The 12,811-nt window shown below is 40.7% G+C and overlaps 1 protein-coding gene across 1 annotated transcript; it reads left to right on the top strand.

Annotated features, from left to right (window-relative positions):
• The first annotated feature begins 564 nt into the window (after positions 1–564).
• LOC121442918 (homeobox protein CDX-4) lies at positions 565–8,319 on the top strand. Its single transcript, XM_041644552.1, has 3 exons — positions 565–1,066; positions 6,507–6,652; positions 7,760–8,319. The coding sequence occupies exons 1-3, from the start codon at positions 565–567 to the stop codon at positions 7,964–7,966; spliced, it is 855 nt and encodes a 284-aa protein (XP_041500486.1). The 3' UTR covers positions 7,967–8,319.
• The last annotated feature ends 4,492 nt before the right edge of the window (positions 8,320–12,811 follow it).

Here is a 12,811-nt window from a genome sequence, read left to right as displayed (position 1 = left end):
GTGGGTGTGAAAGAAGGGAAAATCCTTTACAGTGGCATGACGGGCCCGTGCCAAGTGGAAAACCCATACCAGAGGAGACCAGGAGAGCAGGCTGGGAAGGGGAAGATCAGCGAAAGGCAGGCCTCAGACTCCTTTTAAAGGAGCTGGTCAGAAATCTCTTGAGTTAACAACTGCCTCCAAAAGTGCAAAACTGGTGCTAAGGAAGCAGAAGAATCCCAGAAAACGGCACAGAAAGACCGGGAGACAGCGGAGGTCTTGCCTGAAGAAGTGAACAAGATCCTGTGGAAGCGAAATGACCCTTCATTTGAATGCAAATGCTATGTAAAGCCTGAAGCCCCTTGACGTCAGCCCAGCCTTTGGTGGCCCTCCTACGTCCCACTACCAGTCACCTGGAAACCTGGTGGAAGAAAGGGAGATTGGAGTTAGTCCCAGACGCACAGAGGAGCCAGTGGTGCAGCTAGTGCTGACCCATTGATTCTCTCCTGCGTCTCAAATTCGGGTTGGCGCTAAGTTTACAGGGACCTCAGGATGGCTTAGGGGGCAACTTCTTCTATCCAAGTCATCATGTATGGAAGCTGCCTTTTGGAAAAAGAAGCGGGCATGTACCCAGGCACTCTCAGGAGCCCTGGAGGAGGCAGCACAGCCAGGGTGGGTACCTCTGGGGGTAGTGGTAGTCCGCTGCCTGCCTCCAACTTCACTACGGCCCCAGCTTATCCACACTACATGGGGTACCCTCATATGCCTAACATGGATCCTCATGGGCCGTCGCTGGGAGCCTGGAGCTCACCCTACAGTCCGCCCAGGGAAGACTGGAGTACATACCCTGGGCCGTCCAGTACGATGGGCACAGTGCCCATTAACGACATGACCTCGAGCTCTCCGGTTTTCGGCTCACCAGACTACAGCAATCTGGGCCCCACCAGTGGCGCAAGCAACGGTGGTAGCCTGCCAGCCCCGGCCAGCGAGTCACTGGCCTCCATCGACTCGGGCACCGCTGGTGCCAGTTCTCCCAGCAGGAGCCGCCACAGCCCCTACGCGTGGATGCGCAAGACTGTGCAGGTGTCCGGTAAGTGATCTATCCCCGCACCGATCCTTTCCTCCCTGCTTTACTCTTGGTCCGCCTGCCTGCCCTCTTACTCTTCACTACCCCCGCCCTCCAGGAGAGCTCTGTTAAGCAGCCCACAGCGTAGCCCGTTGGCAGGATAAGTACTTCCCGCCTTTGCGCCTAGGTTCAAAGCCGGCCAAAAGCAGTGCTTGAGACGAAACCTCTCTTCCGGATAGTTGGGGTTTTTGGTTGGTTTGGTTTGGTTTTATTTACCCTTTCTGGATCAGTCAAAAGAGTGAGCACATGGGTTCCTGATGAACCATAAGGATCGGGATCCAACCCTGTCGTTGCCCAGATGGGAAAACAGATGCACAAGTGATGGACGGGGCGAGGTGGAGGGGACGAGAGCTGAAGCTGTTACGATGCTGGTCTGTTCTTTCTTCAAATCTTTCCCCACCCTGGTGTGCAGACTTGCCAAAAACTGGTGCTGCTCAACTTAGTAGGTGCTTAACTGGCAACCAACGACCCTTGTCTATGAAGGCTTCCAAAGCAAAGCGTCTCCGTTATAGGACTCTCAAGGAAACTGCAGCTTGCTTCGCCCAAATTAGCAATGTCTGAAACCTATCACTTTCCAACGTCCCTTTGCGCCCAGGGAATCGTTGAGGCAGCGAGGTTACAGCACTGAGCTGTCATTTCATATGACACAACACTCACACCTGCCAAGGTACAACCAGCATTATCCCCCAATAAGTGCCTAAAGCCCTCATTGCTATTCCAGCAGGTGTCCACGAACTGCAGAGGCAGAATGCAAGTCTGCGACAGCGACAACACACAAGATAGCATAAAGATGCCAGTTTAAGGTCTAATGTCGCTGCCCAGCAAGCCCTCATGGGCAACCACTGGGAGCGGGGAGTTGTTGGAGAGGCGCATAGAGAAAGTGAAGTATCCTTAGCTTTAATTTTGGACAGGGATGGGGTGACTCTCTTGTTTTCAGCTGCGGTTGTTCTCTTATCACTTTCTTATTATTCTAATACTTGCTCCGCTATTATAAAAAATAGTGGCGTTTGACTATCACATTCATCCCCTCTGGAGAAGCAAACATATGTCAATAGCACTTGTCCACAGTAATTATGTTGTTCATAATCCCGTGTTTTCTCTTCTCTCTCTTCCAAAAAGCAAAGGTGTGAGGATAGGAAGGTACCATGCCCCACTTCTAGGAGAATTTTCAGCCAGAAGGAGGAAGCTCCAGTTTCATTATTAGGGTTAAAAGTAACACTTACAAGCTTGCTTAAAGGCCTGTGGTGGTAGACAGCATTAAAAAGAAAACAAGGGTGAGTCATATCACTTTCAAAAATGAGGTTAGGGAAGGGCATCCATCCCTAGAGCTGCTGTTATATCTAATCTTGGGGATAAAATTAACATCCATTCATTAAAACCTAATAATAAGCAAAATATACATTTTTTTAAAAAAGACATACTTTGCAACACGTTAAGGGAAGGATGCCACTGGCTTGTTGCTTTTAATAAAAAACAATGAGGAGAAAGAGACATGATAGGAAAATTATGTTGTGATGAATTTTCTGCTGATAAAGGTAAAACACAAGAGTTTAAACCTTTCATCTGATATATATCTCAGAGCTTTCTTTGGATAATTCTGATGCCAAGAGAAGTTGAGAAGGAGCCTCTTAAACCCTCAAACCTGACTTATGCCATCTGCGGGGTTTTCTCTTCAGTGTTGTTTAGAAGGTGAACACTGAGAATGATCTTGCAACTGCTCGGACTTGGTTAACCAACTATTTCATTTGAACTCCTTAGAAGCTATAGGTTTGCTATATTCTCATAGCTCAGGTTGTTATTTATCAACAATTTTAAAAGATGATGAATATGCATAAGAGCACAGCACAGTACACACGTAAGTAATGCTTTGCATAGTCTGGGATTCTAGATTCACTGAGTCTCTTTCATGATATCAGGCCATAAACTCCACAAAAATAAGTGGCATCACCCCATTGGACTCTCTGGACCAAAATGTACCCCTTTACATGATTAGCAAACAGAGCAGGGGTTAAGTGTTTGTAAAATGAATGAATGAATGAGTCAGATCTCCCGAAGCTTTCTGCTCACCTTGGAGCATTGCAGAACATGTGGTTTAGGGCTGAAAGGAAAGATCTATGGACAACAAACTGGAAATAGCCCTTCTCTTGGTTAAGGCAATCCAATGACAGGTTTGGACATTAATGAAGATAATTGAAAGAGACTTTAGTTAACGTGGGGGGAGCATTTATTACAGCTATGATTCCTAATGAAAGCGAGGAGATTGACATGAAGAATAAATTACTGCCTTCCAGATGATTATAGTTTTTCTTAGTATTCTATTCCAAACACATGTCTTTTCAGAGCTTTTACAAAATCTTATCCAAAAGTTTCTATGAATGTCAACATTTTCATACAGGCTCATATTTTAAACAATGCCCAGTGCATGAGAACAAGTCGGGTTTGTTGGGGTTTTTTTTTTCATTTTCTTTAGTACAGAACTATGAGCCTGTATGAGCGTTGGTCAAGCACCATCCTAAGCAGAGCTAGAAAGACACCGCCCTGTTTACAAAAGGGAAGTAAGTTTGATTCTTATTAAGCCATTCAACACTAAGGTAATAAAAATTAAAAGTTCTATTCAATTAGGACACTTCACAAACTGAGTTGCTTAATAATCCCTGAAGCTTACCATTGTCTTCCTTGGCTTTCCATATTTTGTTGGTGAATTTCTTAAATGAATTTGGATGTGATTTTTAGTTAAAAGCATAAAGGATTGCCATTAGGTAAACAGTCATCATGGTGGTACAGCCTTTTTAAGAAAACTGGCTTTCCATCATGATCCTAACTAACGCTTCATGAGGACTTTTCTGCCTATAGCACTTTGACTACTCAGAGTCTCTCCACTAAGCACAGTTTCAAACACACTTATGGTGATAGTAAGTCATCACATGTGGTGACATTGCCTTATGAACTGTGAGGGTGCTGTCTCCTGGGCGCTGGGAAGGAGCACTATGAACTATGGAAGTGTTTGTTCATATCTTTGTAGAAGAAGTAATGAAATTCTTTAGGGAAATGGAAATAGCTCTTTAATAAATCTTCGCCTTTTTTCATCCCTAAATCAACTCTCAATATTGGCTGAGAAGGAAATTCTCTGCTCTCAAAATGTCATTGTCTCTGGAAAAAACAGGAATGTAAACAATAAAAACAAGTACTCTTCATGCTTTCTTTGTGTTCGGCTTTAGTTATGGAAGACGTGGCCATTATCCTCTACCAGAAAGTGTCCAAATCCCTGCACTCATCAGGGGAAGAGGCAATGGGGGTTCTGAGAAGGCAGCCCAAGAGGAGTTGCAGGAAATACCTATTTGTTTCTCTTTGTAAACTGTGCAGGTAGTACACTCCCCTGTCTTCTTGGGGGTTTAGGTCTTATCTATCAGACTGGGGCTACAGACCCCTTTTAACACTTGTTTAGCTTTGATATGCATCTAGGCCCTTCTCATCGCTCCTTTCTTTGGAGGTTATATTGCCGGAAAGGGTGAGCATTTTCATGGCAAATAAAGAGGCCTGGTCTTGACTTTTATTGTCCTCAGAAGAAACTGCAAGAGGGGAATTTATGACCAATGGGGGTGGGGAAGGACCACAACCTTTCCAGAGTTCTTGAAGTCTGGTTATATTTACTGATTAATTGACTGAACTGAAGACACAGACACACACAAGTTGAATTTTAACCTCTCTGCTTCAAGTTAAAATTTAAACTCAGTCCCTTTTTGATCAGGAAGGGTTTTAGGGAAAATCTCCTCAAAATTATATTTCAATCCTAAAATTCGAGGTTCTGAAAACATTAGAACTCAGGTTTTCCTTTTTCATCCTTCAGCATACATTCTGTCTTTGGAATATGCCAAAGTCAGATCCCTGGTTTCCTATGTTTCTCTATGGATTCAGAAATCCTGCTCAAAGGTTGGGGCTGTGAGGCAAGTTAATTGGCTGGGACCCATCATTTCAAGGGAGGGAAGTTTCATTTCATTAAGTAGCACATATCGAGCCATTTAGTTGAATCCTAAGCTAGATCTGTTTCTGCATCCATGACCCCCCCTCCCTTCCTGGAGATGAAAGGGTGTCTGACATTTGTTTAGGGCTTGTAAATTCCAAGCCAATTGGTTGATGTTCCTGAATGTAAAGAGGGTTCAGGATGGGATCCATGCTATGTAGCTCCTTTGTTAGGCCTGTGCTGCATCTTAACACCTCAATGGAGTTTAGGGACCCGCTTTAAAGAAGTCTTTGTCCTACAGGTCGCCCCCCAAAATCTCACATCAAAAACAACCTGAGAAGATCAGAAGAACTTTCTAAAAGCCACAGAGAAAAAGAGCAGGATCCTAGAGGGGGTTAGAGAAACTGAAAAGAAAGGGAAACTTCCTAATCACCTTTGGAAAATTTGAAAGGAGGAATAAAACTCCATTTGAAGGAGAGCATGAGAAATTAGCTCAATGTTGTAACACAAGCCAAATGTTTGGATATCCTTTCAAAGCACGTGCAATGCTCACTTCAGTCTGCTTAAGTCAACATGTCCTCCTTCACCCATTCACTAGCCACTTGGAGATAAAAATGCCTTAAGACTCCCACAGGAAAGCTATTACTTTTTGTAACAAATAATAGGAGCTATTTTGAAACATAATTTGCTAAATAGCAATGAATATTTTCTTTTCAAACTATACAAATTCATTCTACGTAGCACATGTAACTACGTCAGGATTCCAGAATAGTTTGCCACACTTGGAATTACACTTCCCAACAGGTTTAAACTGGGAATAAATCTAGCATACTGAACTGGGCATCAAAGGTACATGATTGGGTCTATACTCCTAAGCTCACCAGCACAAATTCACTTATGTATACTGAACCTTGGGTTCCTTATTTATACAATAGGGATAATACATTTTCTGCAAAATTCACCAGAGTAGGTAAGATGCTTAATGGGAAACAGTCATGAAAGAACTGCCTAAAATGTAATTCATGGTGGGTGTTGCCATTGCTATTCCTTCAGTTGTTATATGTGGATGGAAATGGAATGAAATTCATGGGTTGAGTGTTTATTTTAAATGTTTTGATATAGCAGTGGGCCAAAAGAGTAGCTATAATCTGACTGATCATTTCAGGAGAAACATTAAAAAGATATTTGTTTCATATATATATGTGTGTGTGTGTGTGTGTGTGTGTGTGTGTGTGTGTATTAGAATGATTAGATATAAATATCATGGCCACAGATAATAATGCATTTAATGTAGAAATAGACATGACATATTGGATTTTAAAATACATTGGCTTTAAAATTTAAAGTAAAAAGTGAAAGTAAGAAGAGTAACTGGTTCCTTCAACCCAAATAATTTCCAAAGGAGGAGAATAAGATGAAATGTCATGCTTTCTCCCCCAACAGGGAAAACCAGAACAAAAGAAAAGTATCGTGTGGTTTACACTGATCATCAAAGGCTGGAGCTGGAAAAGGAATTTCACTGCAATAGATACATCACCATCCGGAGGAAGTCAGAGCTGGCAGTTAACCTGGGCCTTTCTGAGAGACAGGTATTATGAAACATATCCCATGTGGTCATTTCAATTGTCTAGGGTTTGGAGGAAATAGCAAAATAGAGGATATATGCTTTCCTCAAGCACCGCTAAACCCACACTCAGCCTATGTTGTTTCATTGGCCTTTGGGTTGATTAACTATTGAACAGGTGGGTATCATGTGGGCCTGGGAATAAGAGATGGAGTGGAGAGATGCAAAGAGATTTTAACTCCAATACAGTTCAACAATCAAGTCAAACCTTGATCTGATCTCTCGAGTAGTACTGAGTGGGAGAAGTGAAAATTTCACAACTCTGGCACTGTCCGCTCCCTATCAGTCAAACAAACTACAAGAGAAACTGCACACTAGTGCAACTCCATGGATGGAGCTTTTCTGCCATTCAAGATAAGGAACGCAATCTTCTTTGGGCTGTATGATGTTATGATGTCTGCCTTGAATTTAGTTAACTGTGAGTACTCAATGAAGATCAAGTTACAGCAAAGGTCAGCAGTTTCCACTCATTCGGATTTTGCAATTACATGAGCACCTGGTGATTTTCCCCTCAAGTCTAAAAGTGATGCTAGAATCATAGAAGTCTATAGAAAAAGGTAAAGTCCATTAATACACAGCCTTATCTCTTGCCGTTTGCATTCCATCCATGCATAGGCACATTAACACCACTCTGGTGCTGATTTCCAACAAGAAATAGAAGGTATTTCATGACCCTGCTCATTCAGGTCTAGGTGTTGCTAACTTTTTAATATAAGGAAGTTTCTCTTAATGACTGACTGTAATCACCTTTGCTATTTAAATTGTTCTTTCTCATCAGCAGTCCTTGCTGTCTTTATCTAATTATTTCTACTTGTGTGACAGAGGATGCAAGGGAGTTTTGCGCTCAAAGTTGGTAGACCTAGATTTGATGATTTCAGTCTCATTTCCTGCAAAGCACTTGCCCTCTCTGCGCCAAAGCTTTTTAGAACCTGTAAAATGGGTATACTTCACAAGGTTACCATGAGACTCAAATGAGGGGATGTTCAGGAAGGGGCCTTGTAAGACTAGCAGTCACTGTGTTTGACCACAGTCAGAGTAGTCCCCAATAAGCATAAAGCATTTTGTGTTTCAGGTGAAAATCTGGTTTCAGAATCGCAGAGCCAAGGAGAGGAAGATGATCAAGAAGAAAATCTCCCAGTTTGAGAACAGTGGAAGTTCCGTGCAAAGTGACTCTGGCTCCATCAGCCCTGGGGAGCTGCCTAACACGTTTTTCACCACTCCATCCGCTGTCCGTGGATTTCAGCCAATTGAGATACAACAAGTCATAGTCTCCGAATGAAACAAGAGCAGGAAACAGAAGCACCCTTCCCATTGCAGTGTCTCTCTGGCCTCTAAGATAAGAGCAGGGCAGTTGAGATTGGATGTAACTCTTTAGAAGGCAGAATTCCAAATAAGTGGACACACAATGAGTTGCAGAGATTTTAGAAGTCTCTAACGTTCAGAAACTATTCCCAGATAATTCCTATTCTACGCTGTTCTATGTGGGCCTGGGCAGGAAGCTCAGTGATAAGTTTTGCTACTTAAAGTCTAGACTCACGAGCCCTTGCAACTTTCTTCACAATTTCAGAAACTTGCTTGTGAACAGATTTTAAAACACAGTCCTGCCCAGAGGCACATGTACACATATGTTCTTGTGTTTGTTATTTGATTCTGAGCGTCTTTGTGGTCCTTTTTAGGGAATAGGAGTAAAGTAAGCAGACATTTCTCTCTAGATACCTTTTCAAGCAGTAATTCAAAACGCCCAGTCTTCCTAACAAGCTAACTTTGTAAGACAGCATCAGGAGGTTATTACAAATCTATTGCCACTGGCTAATAAAATGAAGATCACTTTTCCCCTCAGATAATACTCACCTGCCATCAAATGCCTAATCATAGAACTTGGGAGATGTAACCATTTCAAATCTTGTCAGAACAATAAAATCAGACTAGAAGAACACAGGCCAATTTAATTGAGTCGATAGCAAGGCAGATCGTCACCACACAGAATAAACTGCCCTGCGCTCTCAAAGAGCTGTGGTTCACCACTTAGAAGGATACAATCTGGGTTTTCAAAAGGTGCTACAGTGAGTAGGGTGGCTGGCGCTTTTGTGTTGGCATGGTGCACTGTTTACATATCAAAGTGGCCAAAGATTAAGACTCCGGTTTTAAGACAAGGTCTCACAATTACCTATTTGGGAGTTGAAAATAAGAACTGTGTCTTCCCAGTCCTTAAGAAAATGTCAGAAAAGGAGCTTATAGTTCAAGGCTTCTGCTGAGGATACATCAATTAGTGCTGAAAGATTTAAGGGAAAACCTTCCACTTCTGACCTGACCTCTTGAAAGTATATTCCTTACAACACACTTATGAGGAAGGTATCAATCACCCCATCTTACTGATTTGGAAAATGAACTGTGAATATCAGGTCACTTTCCAAAGACATAAAAGAAGACAATTACTGCCGCTGATGAGGACCTCAGCCTCCAGAGGAGGATCTTCCTCAGTTTGGAATGCTAAGTCCAAACTCATTCTTAATACCTAAAGGATGCACCTTCAGCTGTAACAGTCCCATTTACCTGGAAGTTGCCCTTTCTTACTGTAAAGCCTATTGATGTTTCTCTATTTCACTAGACTCTGAAAAAAAAACTGGATTTTTTTCTTAATAGCATAGTAAAGGCATTTTCTCTCAAAAGACATGTTTGAAGAGGTTGAAGATTATCTATCTATACTGAGTATAATCTCTATATATCTAAAGAACCTGATTAGTCTAATTATAAATGACAAACTTAGATGACAATTAGTCTATATAATTCTCAATATCTATCTAACTTAAAGACTAAGACAATAAACGACTGTGAAACAAATGAGGACAATGACCTCCAAATATAAACAATGTACAAATATACATTGCAGTAGGTAAATATATATCAATACACAAATATTATATAAGTATCTTAATCAGAGGTAGAAATGTACACCCTCAATATGGTAAATATATACAATATATATATCAATACAATATATGTCAATACATAAAAATGTTTTAAACAGAGGTAGAAACATGCATGCGTACAATAGTCCATATAATTTAACTTTGTTTCATTATACAAGAATTGATACCAATATATTTGTCTAAAAGCAGTAACTCACAATTATAAATCTATTATCCCATCATTCCCTCTTCCCCTCTCCCAGTAAAGTTTGCCCTTGGGTTTAGGGACATCATTTAGGGGTTGATTATAATTAGTATATGATTGAGGGTTGGGAGAGGAATTTTGTAAGCTCAAGGATCATTTTGAAAAAAAAAAAAAAGAGGGAATGATGGGATAATAGATTTATAATTGTGAGTTACTGCTTTTAGACAAATATATTGGTATCAATTCTTGTATAATGAAACAAAGTTAAATTATATGGACTATTGTACGCATGCATGTTTCTACCTCTGTTTAAAACATTTTTATGTATTGACATATATTGTATTGATATATATATTGTATATATTTACCATATTGCAGTGTACATTTCTACCTCTGATTAAGATACTTATATAATATTTGTGTATTGATATATATTTACCTACTGCAATGTATATTTGTACATTGTTTATATTTGGAGGTCATTGTCCTCATTTGTTTCACAGTCGTTTATTGTCTTAGTCTTTAAGTTAGATAGATATTGAGAATTATATAGACTAATTGTCATCTAAGTTTGTCATTTATAATTAGACTAATCAGGTTCTTTAGATATATAGAGATTATACTCAGTATAGATAGATAATCTTCAACCTCTTCAAAGAGCTGTAGAATATGGCCTTTAATCTAACTCAGAGTTTCGTGATAGTGAGACACAATTGCTCCTGGCAACACCGCTCTATTCCCGAGAGAATGTTGAGCACCAAAAACACTCCACCTGGAGCCTTTCTATTTTGGCAGAACTGGCCTTTGGGCAAAGAAATGCCCATACCTCAACCACTGACACAGATACAGAGCGTGCATCAATGGATAAAACAGGACTGTCATATCCTGCCAAGACAGGGTAAGATAGTTTTGAAAAGTTCCTTGCCTTTAATAATGGTATGTCAGTTATGTTAGGCCTTAGCCAAAATTGGTTGACTCAACGTTGCAAACGAGACTTTGGGTGATTGCCCAGGTAGTCAGTTGTCTCTGTCAATTGTTGCACATTTTGGATATATCTCGTTTGTTGAGTAGTGTTTATTCCCTTCTCAGATCTTTGACTGAGTTGAAGATTATATAATTGTAGTTACTCTTTACATTATTTGGACTCCTTGAGATAGAATGTTTAGCAAAGCTTTTGTTCTCAATATTGTTTGTTATATTTATTATTTGTTGTTATTGTATGTAGTTGTATTTGGTTTAGTTCTGTCTTATTTAGACAAAAAGGGGAGATGTAGGGATAAGTCCCGCCCCTTAGGGGGCGTGTTCGCCTCGGGCTAATGTCTGCCTATACATGTTAATTCTTTCTCTGAGTGCTGAGAAAAAGATACACCCCTACTTTTATGGCTACATTACAGTGGTATATACTGGAGGCATGGAAACACCAAAGCTCAAAGGTTGTACTCCAAGTAGCCTTCAATAAGGAAGGGAGGTGGGGAGGGGCAAGGCAGGTATGAAAACTCAACAGCTGGCCAACAATGTTCAGTGGGTTAAATGGGGAATTAAGGAGGGATAGTTTTTTCATTATTTTTCAAATTTATGCATGCTATTTTTACTCTGGTTTTTTTTATCTGCAAGGAATTTGTGGACTTTAGAAGAGCCTGCAATCTATTCAGTGTTCCAGTCTTCAAATACTTCACTTAACAGTGCTGATCTTATCTTGGAGTTTGTGTGCAACTAGAAAGAAAGACCATTGGGAGGACCTGGCCTATTTCCAAATAAAGAAGGAAGTAAGGCCGAAGGAAAGTTTTCCACTGTTGGCTCAAATCCAGAGAACTGGCCACTTCTCTGGTTGAAACATTTTAACATTACCAAGTCAAATCAAGAAGGGAAGGGGAGCCACTAAGGAAGAACTGGAACGGCAGAATCTATTAGAAGGTGGTGTGGAGAGCACTTGAGAGGTGGTTATCAGTCTACAGAGATGCTGCAAAGGGGCTGGGAGTGTAGCTCAGTTTATAGAGTGCTTGCCTGGCATGGAGTCAGTCCTAGGGCCAGCCTCCAGCACTGCATACATGGAGCATGGAAGCTCATGCCTATCATCCCAGAACTCAGGAGATAAGGCTAGAGGGTCCTTGGCTCTATAATGAGCTTGAAGGTAGCCTGGGCAGCTAGACCCTGCCCTTCCAAAAAGAAATACTGCAAAAATAATTACAGCAGAGTTATTACAACTCTGATAACAAAAAAGGCAAGGAATCTAATGATGAGTTTAGTCTATATAGGTAGCCACATTATATAGTTTAGATTCTGTCCCTCAAACAGGGATTACTGGCTCTCATATTCATACGTGAATATGCTACTGAGGAGAGACACAAATAATAGACAATTACTGTGTTTCCCATATAAAGGGAATTAATAGGTTTGAAAGGTAGAGCTGACCTGGGAATATGATCATTAAGTCTTCAGAGTGGCAGTGCAAAGCAAAGAAGTCCTGTACATTAATAAGAAACTGATACTAAAAGTACATAGGACCATGGTGTTAAAAAGAACTACTAAAGCGCGAAATAAGAGCTGGGTTTCTAGTTTGACCTGGTTTTGTAGTTGAAGAGCTGTATGATTTTGGTTAAGCCACCTGAGCAATCAGAGTCTGTTATGTTATTGGTTTTTTTTTAAGTGGTTTGGAATGACTGTAAAAGTTTATTCTAGTTTTAACACTCTTAACATGTTTGGGAAGGCCCTATGCAATTACCTTTGTCCAAAAAATCATACAAAATTTCAATCTCTCTCTCTGATATTTTTTTCAAGGCTTAAAATATCACTGTCAGAGATTTCTTGCTTTAGTCTCAAAGACTCTTAACATCTTCAAGGTCTTATTTCATGCCATCCTCATCTGTAAAGCATGGATTTTGAGTTCAGTTTTACCAGTCTCTGAAACTCTAGTCCATAGCTACCTAATAAATGCCAGCCTTTAATCCCAGAACTTGGGAGACAGAGGCAAGCAGATCTCTATGAGTTTCAGTCCATTCTGATAAAAAAA

This window comes from Microtus oregoni, unplaced genomic scaffold (genome assembly GCF_018167655.1).
Source record: "Microtus oregoni isolate MIOR12 unplaced genomic scaffold, Mior012 000097F_ref0000449, whole genome shotgun sequence".
NCBI classification, from domain to species: Eukaryota; Metazoa; Chordata; class Mammalia; order Rodentia; family Cricetidae; genus Microtus; species Microtus oregoni.
This window is presented reverse-complemented; position numbering and strand designations above follow the sequence as displayed.

Bases quoted from the DNA above. Each gene is read 5' to 3' on its own strand.
- LOC121442918 (XM_041644552.1), top strand. From the start codon at position 565: ATGTATGGAAGCTGCCTTTTGGAAAAAGAAGCGGGCATGTACCCAGGC. The intron at 1,067-6,506 runs GTAAGTGATCTA...CTCCCCCAACAG, and splicing joins CAAGACTGTGCAGGTGTCCG to GGAAAACCAGAACAAAAGAA. The intron at 6,653-7,759 runs GTATTATGAAAC...TTTGTGTTTCAG, and splicing joins TGGGCCTTTCTGAGAGACAG to GTGAAAATCTGGTTTCAGAA.